Source organism: Balaenoptera borealis (assembly GCF_965194805.1).
Source record: "Balaenoptera borealis genome assembly, chromosome: 3".
NCBI lineage: Eukaryota > Metazoa > Chordata > Mammalia > Artiodactyla > Balaenopteridae > Balaenoptera > Balaenoptera borealis.
In genome coordinates, this window is record NC_138866.1 from 143,334,729 (window position 1) to 143,355,833 (window position 21,105).

The 21,105-nt window shown below is 38.4% G+C and overlaps 1 protein-coding gene across 13 annotated transcripts in view; it reads left to right on the forward strand.

The window, feature by feature from the left end:
• Positions 1-21,105, forward strand: part of AKAP13 (A-kinase anchoring protein 13) — a 343,304-nt gene that overhangs the window by 269,356 nt on the left and 52,843 nt on the right. For 6 of the 13 annotated variants that reach the window (XM_082388883.1, XM_082388891.1, XM_082388889.1 and 3 more), the window contains exons 13-18: positions 182-247; positions 2,542-2,734; positions 5,621-5,729; positions 11,362-11,490; positions 15,315-15,357; positions 17,112-17,244. In XM_082388883.1, coding sequence (XP_082245009.1) covers positions 182-247; positions 2,542-2,734; positions 5,621-5,729; positions 11,362-11,490; positions 15,315-15,357; positions 17,112-17,244 — 673 coding nt within the window. The remainder of the gene's footprint in view (positions 1-181; positions 248-2,541; positions 2,735-5,620; positions 5,730-11,361; positions 11,491-15,314; positions 15,358-17,111; positions 17,245-21,105) is intronic. The other 7 variants (XM_082388895.1, XM_082388884.1, XM_082388885.1 and 4 more) reach the window with 3 other exon arrangements.

The following is a 21,105-nucleotide window of genomic DNA, read 5'->3' on the forward strand; positions in this document are numbered from 1 at the left end:
AAGTTTCCGTGTTTTTTGTTCCAGCCGTTTTCTAAGTTCTAAATCAATGTTACATTCCTAATTTTTCGATAATCAGATAAATCCGTCTGTCTCTAACCATGCCCTTTCTTTTTAAACCCAATAATCCCATCCCTGTTTCCTCTTCTTCCGTTTCTGTTTCTTCCCTTGATGTCATCCCCAGTATGAGCTGGTGTCCCTCTGGTGTGCAATACTCTGCTGCCCTGAGCGCTGACTTTAATTACAGAAGGTATGGTATTTATGTGTCCAGCCACCAAAGGGGGAATCATAAAATATGGCACTTGAGCTTTTGGCTTGGAGCTGGCTTCTGTGTGGCTGGAATGCATATGGCAGCCTGCTTTGCCTGTGAGCACAGTGTTGTGCCGCCTCTGCTGTGGGCACCACTGATCCAGTTGAAGCGGTCCAGCCTAGGAGTTGGATGGTGTACCCTGATGCATCCTTTTTGGCTCAAGTGGCTATAGATTTGGTGTTTCCTGCACAGACTTGTCTCCGTGGTATGATAAATCAGTTTTCTGTTTGTTTTGATCTGTCCTAATTCCCAGATCCTAGGAATTCCTACATCCTGCGGAAAACAATAACACAAACAAGGCAGCTAATAAGATGCACTCATCTTTTTACACTTCCAAATCCACCAATCTCTTTATTTTTTTAACATTTTTATTGGAGCTTAATTGCTTTACAATGTTGTGTTAGTTGCTGCTGTATAACAAAGTGACCAAAGACCACCAATCTGTTTAGATTCCAAGCTCACAGATTCCTCATCATTGCATATTCTTCTCTCAACTAAGCAGCCAGATTTAATTACTAAAACATTTTCAGGTTTAAATTTTGTGGTAAGCATAGATCTGGCTTTCCCAGGCTTTACAAATAATTCATAATAGAAAACTAAATTTCTTCACTTAGTCTGTCTTCTTATCCCTGCTATTGAAAATGAGTTTTACAGAGACATTTACGTGTAGTTAGTCATGATTTCTATTGTCATATTGAAATAAGAAAAACAAAATCCATTGCTTAATTTACTCAAGAAAATAGAGGCATACGGTTTCAGTTCATAATAAGTAATTCATGGGGAAAAAGAGCAAATAGAAACCCTTCTAGACTGGCATACATAAATTTTTTGTAGCAATTGACTTTTTTTTTTTTTTTTAATAAGGTACACATTTTTTTTTTTAATTTATTTATTTTTATTTTTGGCTGTGTTGGATCTTCGTTTCTGTGCGAGGGCTTTCTCTAGTTGCGGCGAGTGGGGGCCACTCTTCATCGCGGTGCGCGGGCCTCTCACTATCGCGGCCTCTCTTGTTGCGGAGCGCAGGCTCCAGACGCGCAGGCTCAGTAGTTGTGGCTCACGGGCCTAGCCGCTCCGCGGCATGTGGGATCTTCCCAGACCAGGGCTCGAACCCGTGTCCCCTGCATTGGCAGGCAGATTCTCAACCACTGCGCCACCAGGGAAGCCCTGTAGCAATTAACTTTGAGCAGAGATAACTAAATAGCTTCAGTATACCTTCAAATACAATTCCAGATGCTTGTAACTGAGGACATGGTCCGCTACAGCTGTATTCTGAGATCCAGTTGTAACTGCATGTAAATTATTCTGGCTAGCAACCCCAAGGATGATAGATGGCCAACCTCTCTCTGTAGCCTCCTGCTTACAAAAAAATGCTTTTCGCTCCGCAAACCACATAGTCTTTATTCCAGGGATCCCATTTTAGATACCAAACCTTAAGTTTGCTTTTTTCCCCTTTGTCAGTATTAAGGGGAAAAAAAAAAAAATTAAACCTCTTTTAGATGCAGTAGCTTTTCAGCTTTTGCCCTTTAAGGTGTCACATGTGCCTGTCTGCAAATAACAATTCTCAGGAAACCTGTCAAAGCAGTTGTTGTCCGGGCAGGTGTGCACAGATGGTCATGTTCCTACGTAATGTGGGATTTCTGGGGGTGGATGCATACCTGTGAAGTTATAAAGGTCACCTAGACTATAGTTGAATGTGAAGTTATAAAGGTCCACTTGATGGATGCAAGGGCAAGTCTACGTCTCCCTCTTTGCCTTCTGAAAGTTACTTATGCTCATATTCTCTCTCTCTCTCAAGTCTAGGTCTCCCTCTTTGCCTTCTGAAAGTTACTTATGCCATTTAATTCTTTGGCATTTGCAGAGTTCAGATTCTGGCAAAGATTGATCACATCAGATCAAGGGAAAAAACACACATGAATAAAAGATCAGTAAGCTAATGTGGCCTGTCCCTATGGTATATTGAAAAATGTCTGAGAAAATGACCTTAAGTGGTTCAACATTTGAATAAGTTGAATGAGGTTAAAAAAAAAAAAATCTAAGTGCAGTATGTTTCTCAGCATACCAGGATATTTGCGGGGAAGGGTAGGTGGCGCTCATGGCTATGCCCTTGCAGATGGTTTTGCTGGGTGACATAGAAATACTTATGAGCAAGGGAGATACAGCTAAAGGGATTTTGTATCCTCCTTCCTTTCTGAAACTCAGAAATAGAATGAATTAACTCTTGGTTCTGTGTTCAGTTTCAGTCTAGAAGGCTTGACAGGAGGAGCTGGTATTGGAAACAAGCCATCCTCATCTCTGGAAGTAAACTCTTCAAACACCAAAGAGCTCAGACACCCTTTTAGTGGCGAGGAAAGGGGTGACTCGTTGGTGTCACTTTCAGAAGAGGATCTGGAATCAGGCCAGAGAGAACATAGGATGTTTGATCAGCAGGTAAGGCTGAAATGGGTATATGTTGCTAATTTGGAAAAAATTAGTTTTATTTCCCTAAATATGTCCTCATATTAGGAACAAAGAAGGCAAGATTTATGTTAATATAAGGCTAGGAGCTATGATTACTTACCCACTATGTAATAATCTCCGTGTAGCACACAGCAGTTTTTTAGCACTTAATACTAATTAAAGAATGCCATTAATCTGCATAGATTTAAATATTCCAGCAAAGCAAACATTTTGAAATTAGGAGAGTATCCAGGATATTAAATTGAGTTTTTCTTCTTGTCTGAGGACTTCTTTTACCACGCCAGTAGTAAAATGAGTCTTGAAGTGTATTACTTACCATTGTTAAATTTCCCAATTCTCAAAAACATGTCCTACGTTTCTCCTTCCTGGGGAAGAAAAATTCTTTGTCTCATTGCATTGTCTAGGCAACAACTAAGTATTCTCTCTGCTTCCTATCACTGCCAAGCTATTTGAGACAGCGTCTACACTCCCTGCCTTCTCTTTCTCCCCACCTAACGTCCACCACTATCACGCTCTTGAAATTCCTGTCTTGAAGGTCCTGGGCTTCCTTTTCAACCAGACCAAGTGACTTTTTCTTAGTTCTCATCTTCTCTTTATCACTTACCCTCAGGGAGTTTTTGAGTTGAGAATTCGAATCATATGCTTTTCTAGCATCCTACCCCACTCCGAGTCCTTTTTCCTCCTCTTCGGCCAAGGAGACTTTGGATTAACTTCTGAGAGGATTCCGGGATACACATTCAAATGAAACATGTCTAATTCAACAAACAAAAAAGTTAAACACCTGTCTCTGAATAGGTGACTGGCATTTTAGATAGAAATGTAAGGAAACATTTCAAATTAAACAAACAAAAACCTTAACCTGTTCTTTGAATCGGTGACTAAGGTTTTGTGTAGAAATTTAATTTTTTATTACATCCTGCTACATAGCAATGATATGACCAAATATAAATTTGGCACTAGAGGATTACCTTAGTAATGAATGTATCGCTTATGCTCATGTGAAGGCCTAAGAGAATTTAGGCCTAAGGAAAATGCAGTTGAAGGCCTAAAGGAATTTTACCTCCTTTTGGCCACCACCCGTGGCTTCTTGGCCCCCACCCATGGCTTCTTGGCCTGATACTTTTTAGAAAAAGTTAAGAAAAATAACAAGAATACAGAGAATATATTCATTGAAGTAAATGGTTTAGATTTATTTAGCCTAATGGTAACAGGAAAAGGGAGGGAAAAAATAAGAAACAGTAATTTGGTGACTACCAAGAGCATCTCTGACAAGTGGAAAGTCTGACAAGTGAAAAAGTTGCATTTTACGTGTATAGAATCCTTTGGAAGTCATTTGTAGGACCACGTAAAATACCAAAAATTGTGTGTTTGTGAACAGAATCATAGACTTAGAGCCAATATATCCCTTCCTATTCCACTTAAGCTTTGGTGTGTGAGAACTTCAAGCCCATTTAAATGACTTGCCTAAGCCTCGTAACTGGCTATTAGCTGAACAGTATTAAACTCAGAATTCCAGACTGTTAGTCTCACTGTTTTTTTCCATGTCTTTGAAGTAGATGACTTTTAATGAGGAAATGAGAACACTTTAATTTTCTTAATATTGTTTATGTAATAACATTTCCTGAACTGACATTCCTAGGAATTTTAGCTATGACCCTGTTTTATAGTAAGTGATGTCTTTCTAATGGCCTTTCTGATTGAGTCTGCCTAGCTGAAGTTGTGGACAGTGTAGCACCTTGTGTGCTTAGCCTTCCGGGGGCTCTGCCCACCCATAGTTTTCCATCTTGTGTGTAACCTCAGAGTGGATATTTGAGCTGCTGGTATCACTGATGTGCACAAGTTGCCTGCAGCCAACTTGTGTTGAAGGTCTCTGCCTTTCACTGATGTCATTTTTCAGACCTCACAGTTGTATTCAAAACATAGCAACTGTTTGCCTCAGACTCCATGGTTACCCATGGAACAAGCTCTAAATAATCAGAAGTCGTTGGCGCAATTGAGTTCACCCTGGTAACGGATTTTCATTGCTTCCCTTTCAGCATGTAAAGATTTCAGCTTACTATGAAGGGAAGGGATTTATGGTCATTAAAGTTAGTTGCCAATTAGAATGGCCTCTCTCAAAGCAAAAGGAGAGGGATCCCATCATCACCGGAAGCATACTAGTAAACACTAGTTGACTGTCGTGGGTTTTGTTGCAGAAACTTCTGCAGTGGGTTGGATTACATGGCCTTGAAGTGGCTGTGAATTTACTGAGGGAGTTCAGTTGTCAAATTTCAGTCACCCTCATGTTCATGTAGAAGCAGTCTAATCTTAGAAGAGGAAGTGAAAATGATTTAGGCTTCTGTCCAGATGCACAGGCAACTTTGCTTGTGATCTTAAAACACTTTCTGTTTGTACCTCTGTTTCCAACTCTTTAAAATAAGAATGATATTACTGGTATCCTACTATATCTGTAAGTGATATTTAGATTTTCAAAGAGCAAGAACTATATGTAGTTTTGGTATTTCCAGTGAAATTATTTTTATCTGATTATGCATTCAGTAGATGTTTTATTAAGCACTAATGAAGTTTGAAACATCATTAGGTATCATGAGGGATACGAGACAACTGTAAAGGATGGATACTCTAACTATCCCCATTTTACCGATAAGAACACTAAGGCTCAGAAAAGCTAGGTAGCTTCTCTGAAGTTGAGCAGCTATTTCGTGGCAGGGGAGACTTCTGACTACAAAGCCTGTGCTCTTATCCCTCTTGTGTACTGCCTTATTTCCCTAGGCTGAGTCGGAATGTAAAATTTGGTGCTTATGTAGAAATATGAGAGCAGGTACTCACAACCTGTTTACTTTTTTTCCTTCACAGACATGTCACAGATCTAAACAACAGGGATTTAATTACTGTACATCAGCCATTTCTTCTCCATTGACGAAATCCATCTCATTAATGACAATCAGCCATCCTGGGTTGGACAGTGAGTATACTACTCTTTTTAATTAAGTATATTATATTTTAAACATTTTTCCTCTCTCTCTCTCTCTCTCTTTCTTTTTTTTTCCACTTTAAGACCTTATGCCGTTACCTTACGGCATTTGCCTGCCTGTTCCTCTGAATGAATGGCTCATCATTTACAAAAAAGGTGACACAGAGTTCAGTTTGGGGATCTTCCTCCTTTTACTACATAAAAATCTCCTTTACACATTAAATTCATTGTATTCTTAGGCCTAAACCTGACAAACATTTTTAAAAACTTTCTATTTTGAGATAATTTCTGGTTAAAAATAACTTTTTTATTTATAAATAAAAATATTTATAACTATTTTCTAGTTAAAAGTAACTGTTTTTTAAAATAGTTGCAAAAACAGTACAAAGACTTAGTCACACATTCTTCACCTGGAGCCTCCAAATGTTACCTTAACACTTGTTTTATCCATCTTGCTCCCTGTCTTTATCTCTGTCCTGAAAGACTTTTCTGAAACATTCGAAAGTAAGTTACACATATAATGCTCTTATGTCTCAAAGATATTTTCTTATATTATCACAGTACAATTATCCACATTTTATCCAGTACTAGTTTCCTGAGCTCTTCAAAAATGTCAGGCTCTTGAAGGACAAAGAGAGACTGAGATACATTTTTAGTCAGTTAAGTAAATGCCAAAAGGATTACAGCCAAAAATGATTACTGGAGCCGTATGCAGATTCAGGATCCACGACTGTGAAAGTTATGTAGCGACGTCGGGCATCCAGAGGCACAGAGCGTTTGCAAATTAAAGATGCTCGAAAACATATTTGAATTGGATCCAGATGTTTGCCACAGAAAGGTTTCTTTGGGAAACCCCACTCTTTTTGTTTTATTTTTAAAATAGATTTCTTTTTCATGAGTAGTTGCAGTGTGGGATCTTGATATAAAGATTTAAATTCTCATCAAAGAGAGTATGGTACATTACATTCTTTGCTGAAAGATCATGTATTCAGGAGGCTGAAGCAAAGGGTATACCTCCTGGTATTTCTGGTGTTTCTTCAGCGTCCCCTGATATATAACTCATCTTAAAAGAGGTGAGGACAGGAGTAGCTGCCCTGCATTAATGGGATGTTCTGTCTCCATTCATGACTTACTAGAGGCCTCATTTTCTTAATTTCCACGGTGGAGTTAAGGCATAATGGATAATTCTGTTAACTTTGTCCTCATTTTCATATGATTAGTACTTCAGATACCAGTCTGGCCTGTTGGACTAAAGGTGCCTAATAATGACCTATTCCCCAAGATAACAGGTACAACCTCACAGAACTTGACTGAAATAGCTGTTCCTGTTTTTGTTTGGGTCTTGGTTTGGTTTGGTTTTCATTTGGCTTTGGGTTAGTGGCTTTGCTGGTGTAGAACGAAAATTATTATAACAAAATAGTTTATAGTGGCTTTGAACCCAGAGAACTAGAACTTGATAACCAAAGACAGTCAGTGAGGCGTTTCAGCTCTGCACCCCCTCCTCCCGTGGCCTGGTGAAGGGCCTGCTCCTGCAGCAACAGCTGCCCAGTACCAACAGAACGTGGCCCGGAGAGAGAGCTTTTTCCATTGTTCTGTGACACACTCTCTTGCCTCGTGCATGAAACACTTCATTATTTTTCCTCCAAAAAGCAAGATGGTTTTTGACTGTGCTTTCAGTTGCTAACCAGCTAAATGATGCGGGTCACCCCCAGGAAACACTGTCCTCTAGCGCCAGGAGCTCTGGCACATCTCGTTGCTGGGGACTTGTGGCTCAGCTCACTGAGGGGTACTGAGATCAGAAGCTGACTGCTGTCATGAGTAGAGCTTGGAGCAAGAGTCCAACCCTTTCATCAAAGTAGAGTACCCTCATTCTGATTTGTCATGTACATTTCATGCAGATTGGAATGATTAGCCAGCCCCACTTACTTCCCTAAGTTAGCATATACTATAATTGGAGGGCTCATCAACTCTAATGACAGTATTTCTCCTTAGTCCCTCCCCACATACAATTAATTTTCCCAACTGTATTTTTTTATTCTGCTCTAGAAACATAAATTTTTTGCAGATGTAAAAATTCTGGCTGTTAAACAGAAGGCTAAAACTTGTATCTTGCATGCTATGCCTTTAAGTCTCAGGGTAACTGGGCAGTTCTCGACTTGCACGGACACAAATCTTCATTCCAGATCTCTTAAATACTCTGCATGAGTCATCTTTGGCCATGGTCTTCCTTGCTGAAACTATCATAATTAAAACCTACCCAGTGATTTTAAAACCCAAAGTGTGTGGTACACTTAAGATATTTTAACTAATGTCTTATTGTAAGCACACTTAATGGCTTTGTGACCTTGGGTCCTTGAACTATTAAACAGGGCTAATAATATGATAGGGCTTAAGTTGAATTTATTTAAAATTCACATTAGCGTGTTTCCCGGCTTATGATAAGCGTTTGTTATCTTTATGGGATGAGTTCACAGTGTCCAGGCAGTGCCGGGGTCCGTTTTTCTCTGACCAGAGTCTAAGCAATGATGAAGAAACTAGAACGTGGTCCCTCATTTTCTTTAAGTGGCTGTGTCTTACGAGTGTGCTTGTCTAGGGACAAAATACTTCCTAAACTCAGCCTTATCTCACTACTTCCCAGCTATTACTTGTGTTCTAGCTTCTACCTTGAAGGAAATTAGCTGCTTCTCCCACAACCTTTCATAGCTGTTACCATTTGAGCATTTCTGAAAACGTGTGTCCACCGAGCTGTTGTCTGGAATATCCCATCATTGGGTCACTGGCCAGATTAGAAAAACAGACAAACTCAGCATTATTCCCAAACTGGAATCTGTTTCAAAAATTCATTGATGTAGAGGACAATACCAAATAAAGGCGATGACGAAAATATTTCTGTGTCATTTTCTGGGGTGGAAAGTAGATGGGCAACAGCTGATTTAGGAACCGTAATGGGCAGGAAGGCTGTCCTAGCCCATGTCTTCCATTTGCTGTCTTGGTGGGGGGGGGGGAACATGACAGAGACATCTTGCCGGCTCATCTTTTTAGGGAATCAGAAAAGCACTGATGCTGCCTGTATCATGTGGGAAAATGCCGGGGAGGACTGCCCTCAGAGGAACCGCTCCAGGAAATGTGTTCCCAACATAGGGTTGAGTGGAGACTTCCAGCTTGCCAGGAGACTCAGATGGTTTCTCGGTAGAGCTTAAAAACAAGCTTTATTTTTGCAGATATGGAATAATTCAGTTATCACAGACAATCCCTTAACAAGACTATATTTTTTAACTTTTCACTGCTTGCACCCAGAAGATGCTTAGAAACAGTAAACTGTTCGGTTGTATCCCTGCTAAGCATATTGGTGGTGGTAATCTTAAAAAGAGAATGACACCCATCAGACAATTTAACCTCCTGGGCTTCTTAATGAGATTTCATTTTGCCCTTCATTTTTCAGGGTTTCTTATCACAAAGAATGGTGTTCACAAATGGCACTTGTCCTTGGAATCATTCTCAGACCTTCACTCATGGTGTGTGAATTGACCAAGTTCCTTATGCATGTTTTGATGGCAACACTAGCTTGTAATTGTATAGCTTGCATTAGACTACGAAAGCTAAGTGGGTCTTCAGAACTTGAAGTGTGGCAGTTACATATATAAAATGCACCAGATCTTCAAAGCTAAATGATCCATGCGACCAAAGATCAGGGTGGGTGTATAGAAAGTTAGGCATCAATGCTAATGAGGATATTTTATCTTTACTTTCTGTGCTTAGTTTCTCTCTCTAACTGGACAGTGGGATGAGACTTTATTGGAATACATTTATTTTCTTAGGGTAGTTCTGTTTGGAGAAGATAACATTTGACAAATTTGTCAGAACAAAAATTCAGTCAGGAAAATAGACTTTTTATATTGGTCTTTTTGATTATATTGCAAGGCTGGAATATATACATAGTCATTAAAGTTGAGTGTGTTATAAAATTGAATCCCTGTGTTAACAGAACATATTCTTTCCATATATGTTGAAGATACTCCTTATTCATACAAGTAGGTTTCTCTTTATGATCCATGATCGTGTGACAAAAGAAGGGGATACTTTTAGATTTTGGGTAATAAGAGAGCTCTTTTTCATTTCCTAAATTTGCTTTACATTTGGAAATACTTTAGAACACACATTAAAATGGTATCTTACTTTTGTACTAGACCATCACTGCCTAAAAAGCCAGTGTACGTGAATTTGTGCCAGATGATCTCTGTTACGAGCAGTGGCTGCACCCTGCAGTCGGTCATCACTTAGCATTTATCTGGGGTGTGGAGTGGCTTTTGTGTTGGGTAGATACAGGGCTTTTTCCTTCATTTTATTTAGGTTATTGAGCTTCCAGAAAGCCTGACAAAAGGAAATTCATTTATTAATTTGTTTATTTATTCAATAAATATTTGAGTACCTACTCTTTGCTAGGCACCAGGCTAGACAGTAGAAGGAGAGGGATGAACTTCCAGACACGGTTCCTTTTCTCACCACACTTAAGCTGATGGACATGAGAACAGTTGAGTGTAACAGAAGATGATAAATGCAGCAATTGAAAGAAACGTTGGGTGTTCAGGAGCCTCCGACTTGAGGGACCAGAGAAGGCTTACTGGGGAGAAGTGATACCAGAGTTGAGACCAAGAGGAGTCTAGGAATTCGCTGGGTGAACTAGTATGTGGAAAGCTAGACTGAGGAATTTGGGCTTCTTGTCTGAGGGCAATGGAGTGATTTAAGTTGATTAAATCGATTAATTAATTGATTCACGCACTTCAGAGAGACCACACTGAAGAAAGTGTTGGGGAGGAGAGACTGGTAGATCAGTAGAAGGCTACTGCAGGATTCTTGTGAGAGCAGATGGTGGCCTGAACCAGGCCGTAGAGCACTGGCAGCAGGGGAAAAGTTGATGTTCAGAGAATTCTAGAAGGCAAAATCAAAAGGACTGAGTGATGTGATAAAAGGATTCAAGGATGGTACCCAGGTTTGTGTTCTGGATAATTAGTTAGATGTTAGGTACCACTCACCAAAGGAAGGAATAAAGGAGGAGGAACAGGTCAGGAGGAAGGGGGTAAGTTGATATATGTACTTGTTCAGTTTGAGCTGCTGTGGGATATCCACCCACAGGTGGGCAGTGAGATGAATGAGGCGTGAATTCAAAGGAGAGACCTGGCTTGAAAATAGAAAGTTGTGGAGTCACCACTGTATCACATGCAGATTGTACTCGAAGGGGAGACAGTGAATGAGGGGGTTTGGGGTGAGGAGGAAGAGAGCCAAGTACGGGATCCTGAGGAACACCACCACTACAGGCATTTCCTTACTTTGAAGGAAAAAAACTCCAGCTGTAAATGATGACTGTGAAAAGTAATATACTTCTTGTTTTCATAATGTAACAAGTATCTATTTGTTGGATGAATTTTCTTAAGCTGCATTAGAATTCTGCATATTCAGAAATAAAGATGAAAATGTGAAAACATTACGTTGTCCACCTAGACAGCCTCTCCTGGAATCATCCAGGCCAGTGACATCATTCTCGGCACTGTGGGTCTGAGGTGCCTTTCACTCTGTTCTGGTATGATCTGCATGCTCTAACGTCTTCTGTCCACCCACTCCTCAGCCCAGCAGCAGATGCAGCCAACAAGGCGGATCTCCTTCTCCGTCAGCATCTCTCCGCTCCTCCTTAAGTCTAAAACTCTCTTTTCTCTTGGCTCTTCTTATTCCAGTGATGAGGAGGAGGAGTTGCATAGTAAGTAAGCAACTTTGGGGTCCAGTGGCTGTGCTCCAGTGTCTGACCAGTGCTGAAAATGCTATAGGCTTGGTACTGAGAAATTTGGGGACTTTTCTCCCCTTGCATGTCATCATTTCTAAATCATTCATCTTCATGCTTTGCTTTGAAAATTAATTTGGATAAAACAACAACGTTTTTGTCGTCTCTGCACTACCAGTGCTTGACTGATCCAGTGACCTGATTCCAGGGCCTGAGACACCCTCTCAGAACAGAGATACCTTCAAAGGCATAAGGGCTTCCCATCCCACCTTGTACCTTTTGTAATGCTGAGTAGTAATTTCACAAAACTTTACATTTGATCATGTAAATTTCATTTTCATTATTTTGCTTTTTTTGTCTCGTGGGACAGATGCCTAGATGTCCACTTGTGATACTTAAAAACTAATGTTAAACTTTTTTCTTCTCACCTTTCAGACCATTTCTTTTTTTTTTTTATCTTTCTCAGTTTTTTGTTTGTTTTTGGAGTTTTTCTGGCCGTGCTGCACGGCTTGTGGCATCTCAGTTCCCCAACCAAGGATTGAACCCGGGCCATGGCAGTGAAAGCCTGGAATCCTAACCACTGGGCCACCAGGGAACTCCCCCAGACCATTTATTTAAGAATACCTTTTCTTTGCGATTAAACCACGTGGATTATTGGGTGGAAGTTAGATATTTGTTTCCCTACCTTTTCTCCTTTTGAACTTTTATTTTTCAATCCTTTTACTACACTGTAGGTTTCAGATTATTATATTGTTACTTGATAATAACCTAGTTTAAAAACGTTATAAGGTATCAGTTTTAGTAAGTTTGGAGAGGAAATGAAACCCCCCCACCCCCATGAAAATCACTGTTTTCAATTGTGCAGGATTCCTAGATGATTCCAGGATTACTATTTTTAATGGAAAAACTACTTCTAGTATAAAGTTAAATAATGAATTGTTTTCATTTCATATAACTCATATGAGTCTCAGGCAATTACAATAGCCATATGATTAAGCATCCTAATTCCCTACCATTTGCTGATCCTAAGTTTTAGCAATATTTAAATAATTATTTAATATTAAAATTTAATATTTAAGCAATATCAAGCTCAGGGAGACATTTTTGCATTGTTCTTAAAGGAAAGTGGCTTATGCACAAATGAAGGTCTTATATGCTCAATATTTTCTCACAATTAAAAGGCATTTGGTTTAGGCACACAAGATATTCAGTCTATACCAGTTGTCATAGGAGGGAAGTTGTGAAAATCCATCTGCAACTTTGAGTGTTCAGAACTTCTCAAAGTTGTTTCATCTCAAAGTATTTGTAATATGCTGGGAAACAGGTCAGCACAGCAAAAAAAAAAAAAAAAAAAAACTAAGGTCCCAGTAGTATCTCTTCTACCACTAGTAAAATTATGACTGGTTATTCAGTTAATCAGCACTGGTTACTCAGTTAATCCAACCTGATGTAATCATAAAAATATAGAAGCTTGACGAAACCTTTGAATCAAATATCCAGCATTCCTCAGAATGTGTTCCTTAAACTCAAAAATACAGTGAGAATTATGGGGAAGGGGGAAAAGGAAGAAAAAAAAAAGGGTTGGTTCTTGGCCATATAAATTTAGGAAACTCTGTTTTAAGCCAGTTTCAAAGGCTAATGTGTACATTGTGAATTTCCAAGGCAACGTTCAGTATGCCGTGTTTCCCAAACTTACTAACTAGGTAACTACAGTATGTTCATGATGATGTGTAACATCTCATGAGATGGGTGTTCCAAGGAACATACTTTAAAAAATATTGACTGTGTCCATCCAGTAGTTCCAGTCCTGGAATGTTGTTATATTAGGTCTGCAGGTTATTTCATGCCTTTTAAAAAAAGGTCTAGTTGAAATTTTCTATTTACGTGCAACAGTACTTCATAGGCTAACTTCAATGACAGATTTCTTTGCTTCTGTCTACAATTATATCATGGAAGTAACATTGGTTATATCATATTCTTAGATGCCCTGAAAAGTTGATGGCACTTTAGGAATTTCAGGGGCATTGATTTTAGAAGCATTGGTGGGTTAATCACTGTTTTCAGAACCACATCTCAGAGGTCATAGTAAATGAATTAAAATACCTTTCAGCAGCAAAAAAGTTGGAAATCCTTATAGGAGTCATAGATTCTCCCAGTATTCAAATCACGTATTTGTTTTTAGTTTATTTGAGAGAGACCTTCTGGGAGCTTATTCTTGGCCATGCTCTCTGCTGGTTGGTGTTTTTCTTTATGGGTTTTATTTTTACTTTGTTCATATCACTAGGGTGGTAACTTACTAGGTAACTGATAAAGTGTACAACAGAATCCTGGCAGCCTGAGAGAATTTAATGCTGCTTATATCATTCAGGGCTCCTTGAGTGGAAAAAATTTTAAAGCCCCCAAATCTAAACCATACTCTTGATTTTTGTTTAAGTAAATTAAGGCATTCTGAGGTTAAAATGCTGATGGTTTCACACCTAGATCATGCAGAACTGGAAGATAGATCCCAGATCTTATTCTTACTCTTCATCTTTCTCTTTCTTCTGGCTATTGTTACCATGCATTATAACTGAAATAGAAGAAGAACCCCAAATAAGTAAAAGGAAAAACTATAGAAAGCAATCTTTTAAAGACTTAGAATTCATTTTTAAGTTTCTCATGCATTATTTCCACCTGTTGGCTGTATGTGAGTAATAACTTCAACTTAGCATTTCTGTTCAGAATCTGGAACAATTTGGAGTTTTTAAGAGTTCCAAATGCTGGTAATCTGGTAGTGGAACATTTTCAAATCTCTATCAAATTAAAGTTTTACTCAAAGTAACCTCAAGGAGAAAGGGTGTGTTTTGTCCACATTATAAAAATAGTTATACAGAGCAACCTTTGTCTACCTGGAATCATACACCGCAAGTGTTTCTATACTTGATCTCCTAAAACCTTGGAAACCATTTATCATTGTGTGATTGCGGCCTTTCTCTCATCTAAGTCCTAAAGTAGCTCAACCTTGATTAACATGTCGTAGGTAAAATGATGGTATTGTTCCTTCTATATTTGTTCTACTTATTGTCCTATCTGACTTAGCCTTAGATTTAATGACCCATTTTAGTTTACGGTCTGATAGTTGTGGGAGGAGGAAAAATGTATCTGCCCTACTCATTCGATCAGTATCAGACTGGAAAGAACCTTAGCATCTGTTTTATCTTCTTTATTTCATAGATGAAGAAATGAAATCCAGAGATCTCACCCCAAATTAGTGGCAGGGCCTAGACCTTATAGGCTAGCTCTGATGCTCTTTCCTGTTCACTAATCCATTTCTAGGAATGCTTAAGAAAATATCAGACCTATATTAGCTAGACTTTTAGCATAGAAATATATGAAAGCAAAATTAACAGCATACAGGATGACATTTAATTTCCTTTTGTATATTCCTCCTCTGACATCATCTCAGAAAGATGGCCTATGGACTCTGTACCTTCACAAGAACAGGAATTAAACGTGCATTTGAGCTTGTTTTTTTTTTTTTAAGTTGATTTGGGGTTTGTTTGGTTACTTGAATCCTGGATTAAAATTTTTTTCCACATGGGAAATTCACTCCCCATTGCTGCCAATTTTCCAGTTCTGATTTGAGGGTTTCATTTTTAATTTTTCCTTCTTCCAAACCCTCATGAGGAGAAGACATCCCACACTGGCTTTCAAAGGCTATTTTTGCTTTATCTGTGTCAGTCGTAAAAACGCTAAACATTTTATCTGTTATACAGGTAAAATCCTTTTGTTCTAACTTTTATTCTGCCGTTCTTGTTTTCTAGATTCACGGCCCTTCCACAACACCAATGCTAATCTGACTGAGAGGTACTATATATTTATTTTGTTACTCCTTTTCCCAAGATGAAATAAAGGAAATCCGAAATGTCTTACGGCATTTAGGCAAACTAAGTTAATTGAGCTCATTGGAATCTTAATTCCTTGACGTATAAATTTGGAATAATGGTTAGAAATGTTTTTTTAATGAAGGCTATATCCTTTTTAATTAACGTCTTGAATAGTTTCCCACCTTTATTCTTTACACCATCTGAATAATAAAGATTATTGTTTGCATTTATTCACATAAGGATACACTTATATTTAACTTTATGAACTTTGCACTCTTTGCTTATGGGAATTTATAATTCCTAAGTCTTAAGAACATTTTGTTTCATAATTTGTGTGTGTGTGTTCGTGTTCATGCAGTATTGCTGCCTTCTTAGCCATTTTAAGCTTTAAAGCTATTTTCTTCTGTATACATTGATATGGTACACACCTCTGTCCAAGTAAGTGAATTGGTTCTTTACTTGACAGCAGGCAAAAGACTGCTATTTCGACTCATTGTTTATTTTTGTATTCCTCTTTTCAAGCTTATGAGATTAAATATTCTAATTTAAGCATAAATGGGGTTCTGACTGTTGCCCCACGGTGTTTTTTAAGTTGCCTTCCTTTTCACAAAGGCATCAGTTGTGACTCAGTGATCCAGAACTCTCTCAATATGAGTGCTCTTCTTTGCACTTCTGTCATATTTTACCTACTCTTTGTTCTTTCTACAGTGGTGATTTTCACACCATTTCCCCTTTATCTTTGTAACAGACTGCCTTATATTGTAAACAATATTTTATATATAAATAGACTTTAGCTACTGAATAGGACCCTTGTGGTTCTGCCTGTCTGCCCTCTCACAGAGGCCCTTGAGGCAAACACTACTTTCTATGGAAAACTTCTAACATAACTGTTCGAGAACACCTAGGAAAAGTAGTTTGAATAGATTTCTATATAATAGATTATGTATACAACTGTACATAATTGTATATGTATACAAATCATTATGTGTACAAGGGCCCAGCATTCTTTGAGGAAATCAACCTTTGTGAATTTCCTAGGGTCCAGACATGCCCGTCATGGATGAACTTAGAATACAGGTGTCCTAAACAAGTAGGTCAGTACATCTGGATCTCTGTGAAACTCCTAGAATGGACCTTTCTACACTAGGTGTCAGTTTTGCCTACTGTTTTGCCTGCCTAAAATTGTGCATAGCTGAATTCACGTATTGATTGTCCAGTGTGCCAGAGGACTGAAAAAGAGGTGTGATCGCTCCTGTTAGGGAACTTGGATATTCATTCAGTCATAAAAATTCCTTGGTTTGCATCACATATACGGGTTTCTTTTCAAACACGTATTTAATGCAAAGAAGTTTATAAATGGGTGCTTAGATTAAAAAATTTCAGATAAAATAATTAATGAATAATTGATCTTTAGACTCTATCATCAGATCACAAAAACCCATTAGTAAAACACTAATAAGTGATGTAAGAAAACTTAGCCAAGCTTTGACATTAGAACATGGGCATTCTGGCGTGCTCTGTTCTCGGATAGATATTATTATATAAGACCATTCAGCAGCCTCTGTCCACCTCTTATTCCTTTTCCCATTTTCATGTGAGTATATAAGTTGGCTGTGACTTGTAGCTAAAATAATACATGACAACGATGGTTACAAAGAATTATATGTAGAGTGTTGTAATTTTTAAAAATCAACTTCTGTAATCTTTTCAAAAACTCTTCTTTTTTCTATTTAGTATAACAGAAGAGAACTTTAATTTCCTGCCACAAAGCCCCTCCAAGAAAGATTTTGAAGGGAAGAGTGGAACAAAAGTCAGTCGTACGTTCAGCTACATCAAGAATAAAATGTCCAGCAGTAAGAAGAGCAGGGTAAGTACTCGTGGGCGTTTCTGTGTGACAACCTCAGCCGGCCCTCCGTAGGCTCCAGGCACAACCTGCACACACCAGGAAACTAATTAAATGATGGGGACAGGTGGATATAAGTTCAGAGATGCTGGCTCAAATAGCCTAATCTTTGAAGAAAACTAACAGCAAAAAAAATAACAATAAGAGGTGATTCCACCAATTGAGTGTTTACTATAGGCTAAGAACTTTCCATAGAGAATCTCATTTAATCCTTTCTACAACCATGTATGGTAGATATTATCTCCCTTTTCTAGGAGTAAGGTACCTTATCTGGGAAAAATAAGGAAATAAAAATTACCTGTAATAATCCCACATAGAGATAACTACTCTTCTAATATTTTTTTCATGTATTTTTAGAAAGAAAGGGATAAAAAAGGCATTAACTTTCTTATACCAATTCCTGGTGCTAAACCAGAAGATTCCATTTCATATTAGTGGGGAAAAACTTTCTGCCTCGCACTCCCCTACACTCTATTCACCCACCCAAACTCCAAGAAAGTAAGAAGAAAAAAAAAAAGGAAATCAGTTATGGAGTTCTTGCACAGGAATCACTATATGTATGTGTGTGTTATACACATATACACAGGTACATACATACTTAGAAGTATGGGAATAAACAAGCATTGGACTCAAGGGTATCGTTGTAGAAGTGCACACACCACCCCACCCACACCCCCGCCGCCAGCGCAAACGCAGACGAGCTTCTTAGGTCCTTAGGTCCTTAGGTAAGTGGACTGGTAGAAATAGAGCCAATGTACTTTACTGAGTTTTGTAAATAAGATCTCTTTCTTTTAGCAAATACTAGATTTGGTCATCGCTCAGATAAATTTTTCCATAAAACCTGCCACCAGAATTGTGTTTTCTCTTCATTTCTCCTGCCCAAAGGCAGAATGGACAGAAAATGGACAAACTGGAAAAGATGCAAAGTCTAGCAAATCGTGAACTATTATTTTACAAATAAATAGTATAAAATATAGAAATGATACTTAATCTTGGAATAATAAATTCAGAATTTTGTAGGAAAAAAAAGAGTCTAGCAAATCGTTTCTAGAATAGTCACATATTTAAGCGTTAACTTTATGTTTAGCCTTGTTTTATAATTCAAAAAAATTAAGGTTAAAGAGGGCAGAATGCTTATCATTATTCTACATATGGCAGCAAGGCTTAAAATAGAGCCATATCTATCTTACTTATCACTGCTGGCTTGGACGCTGGTTGGCATCAACAAAAGAAAATCTCCTTGAAAGTTCAGTATAATTTGGCCAAATGTTATTGAGTGGCTTCTGTAATCAGCATTCTGCTAGGTACTAACAAGCACCCAGAAGAACCAAAGCCACATAGTCTTTACCTTGAAAATTTTTATGATCGGTTTGGATGATTTCAAATGTTTCTGTTGTTTTTTATCTTGTTTTTAAACTGTGGAATCTTTTCTTCAAACAAACTTTTAATTGGAAGACCAGTATAAAGTGGAGATCCCCCTTTCCATACACCCCCTAGTACCACCGACTTAAGGGCAGAGCAGTGAATACACCACTGATCGCATTGACAAGGTAATGCAAACAGACAAGAAAGAAACGATGTAAGACTGAATTTAGAAACTGGAACCTGACCTTTAAAAAAGTCTCGCACCAGCCTCCTTATTTTACAGACTGAAGCACAGAGAAGTATGCTTCAGGTAACAGACTTGATCATATCTTGTGATCTGACTTCTAGCAAGTAGAACTCTTCATTTCATGTTCACTCTTCAACAAGAGTGAACTGTTACTGCACAGTATCTTTTTCCTTTAACTTTTTTCATAACCTCGAAGGACTGGAGTTTGCTAGTAGGGTGATGAAGAGAAGGGGCAGGAGAAGAGAAGGCAGTTTGTGTACAAGTGCAGCCTGTCATCAGTGGCAAGACGGCATCAGCTGACCTGTCACCTCCCATCTTCTCCTTTGTCAAAGTGACAGCACTCTTTTGCAATGAGGTTGCTTCCTCTTTCAGGCTCTTGGCTTCAAGGTTTGATCTCTGGGGGCTTGTGCTATCTCTAGTGATGGAAATTCGCAAAAAGTTACAAATCTGTAACCCTGGATTGCAATCCTTTTCACATTATCAGGGGTTTAGATGCCCCAGTAGCCAAATATATTAAGAAGCTTAAGAGTCACCTTTGATCATTGTTACTAGCTCACTTTAAATAAGGTTGTTTTATCCCCCCACAGGACAGCTCAGCTTTTGTCAATGTACCAAAAGATAGTAAGAAATAGGGGAAATGGTGAAGTAATATATTTTATGTTAAAATTAAATACCTTGTCTCTATTTGCCATTGTACCCACAGGAGAGCTTTACCATTCAGAAGTATTTTATTCTCTAAAGGATAACACAAAAATAAGTGAATAATTTCTTGGTGTGATGATGCTAGCTCTACTCTTTTCCTTAACTGTCGAATAATGTTAGTTCTCCATAGTGCTTAAAAAATTGAAAATGCTGCTATAAATGCTAGCACTGGTTTTTTATATTATTTAGTGTAAGCACTCTATAGTATATATAATATACCATGTGTATAACATAGTATACACTATATATATAATACATCTATTCTCATACCTGTAGCCAGTATATGAGAAATTTGGGGGAAATTGAGTACTCATCCTTTATATGTCCTTTTAAGAATTCTCATTAACTGGCATGAGTTATTAGATAAATATTTGAATCTTTTTTTGAAAGAGGGAGAACCTAAACAGGAAGTATAACAGGAAGACTGGCAGTTTCTGCTTTTGTCTTTTAGTATCTTTAAGAGGTAGTACTGTTTCCTGCTTAAGTAAGTTTACTTGCTGCAGAGTATTTAAACACTAATATGCATAATGTCCGCATTCACAGAGGGAGTGGGGTGACCCTCTTTAAACCATCCTGTCACACTGATTTTCTTTTCTCTAAGCTTTCCTCTTTGCAAACAACAGGGAGACAGTTAGGGATGTTTGAGACAAATTCGTAATCTGACTTGAAGCAGGCATTTTCGGATGTAGGGATCAGACTCCTGCACAGCTGTTAATATACTCCATGACTTCGTAACAAGACATTCAGCTTCAACTCCCAGTTCCTGTGGTGTGTCTGAAAAAGAACTAAACCCCTCCGCCTTTCAAAGGTGCCGACTAGGGTAGAGTAGTGTTTGCAAAGGCTTAAATCAGCATTAAATATCATTATCTCTCTCGTTCCTTCTTTGATTAAAGACCTACAGTGTGACAGTTGCTTAATCACAGCATGCTTCACAGTTTTCCAGAAAGTTCTCTGACTTTTTTTTTATTGTAATGACTTGTCTCAAATGGTAGGTTTAGAAAAACGAAAAAATCACTTTCCCTCATAGTATCCTAGTATAGTTGTTACCTGCAGTTTTCTCTTTAAATATTGTTAGTTTCTATTTCCCCAGCACACAGGTTTAAAAAGCATTTTGGCAGGTGTTAAACAAGGAAAAGTCAAACTTCAGAAAACTACCAGTCGCCGCCTTACCCACAGGCGTGACTTCACTAAAAAAAGTTTTCTTCATAAATGTATTGCTTTTTATAAAATGAGCACATCTAATTAAATAGATGTGTTCCTTAACTTCTAGTGTTAAAAAATCGGCCTCAATCTTGCCAGAGTTCCCATCTTGCAACTTAAGTACTGTCCACACACACTGTGTTAGGGGGCATTTGTTCTCTTTCGTGTCCTGTGTTCTTTGTAACTAGGGTGGTTGGCTGTACCGGCAGCATGCAAATAGTTAAGCTTGTCTTAAGGAAACAAGCAGCCTCAGCCCTCCCTCCTTCCCTTTCTCAACCAGTCCGTGGCTTCCTCTTAACCGTTTCTCTAAT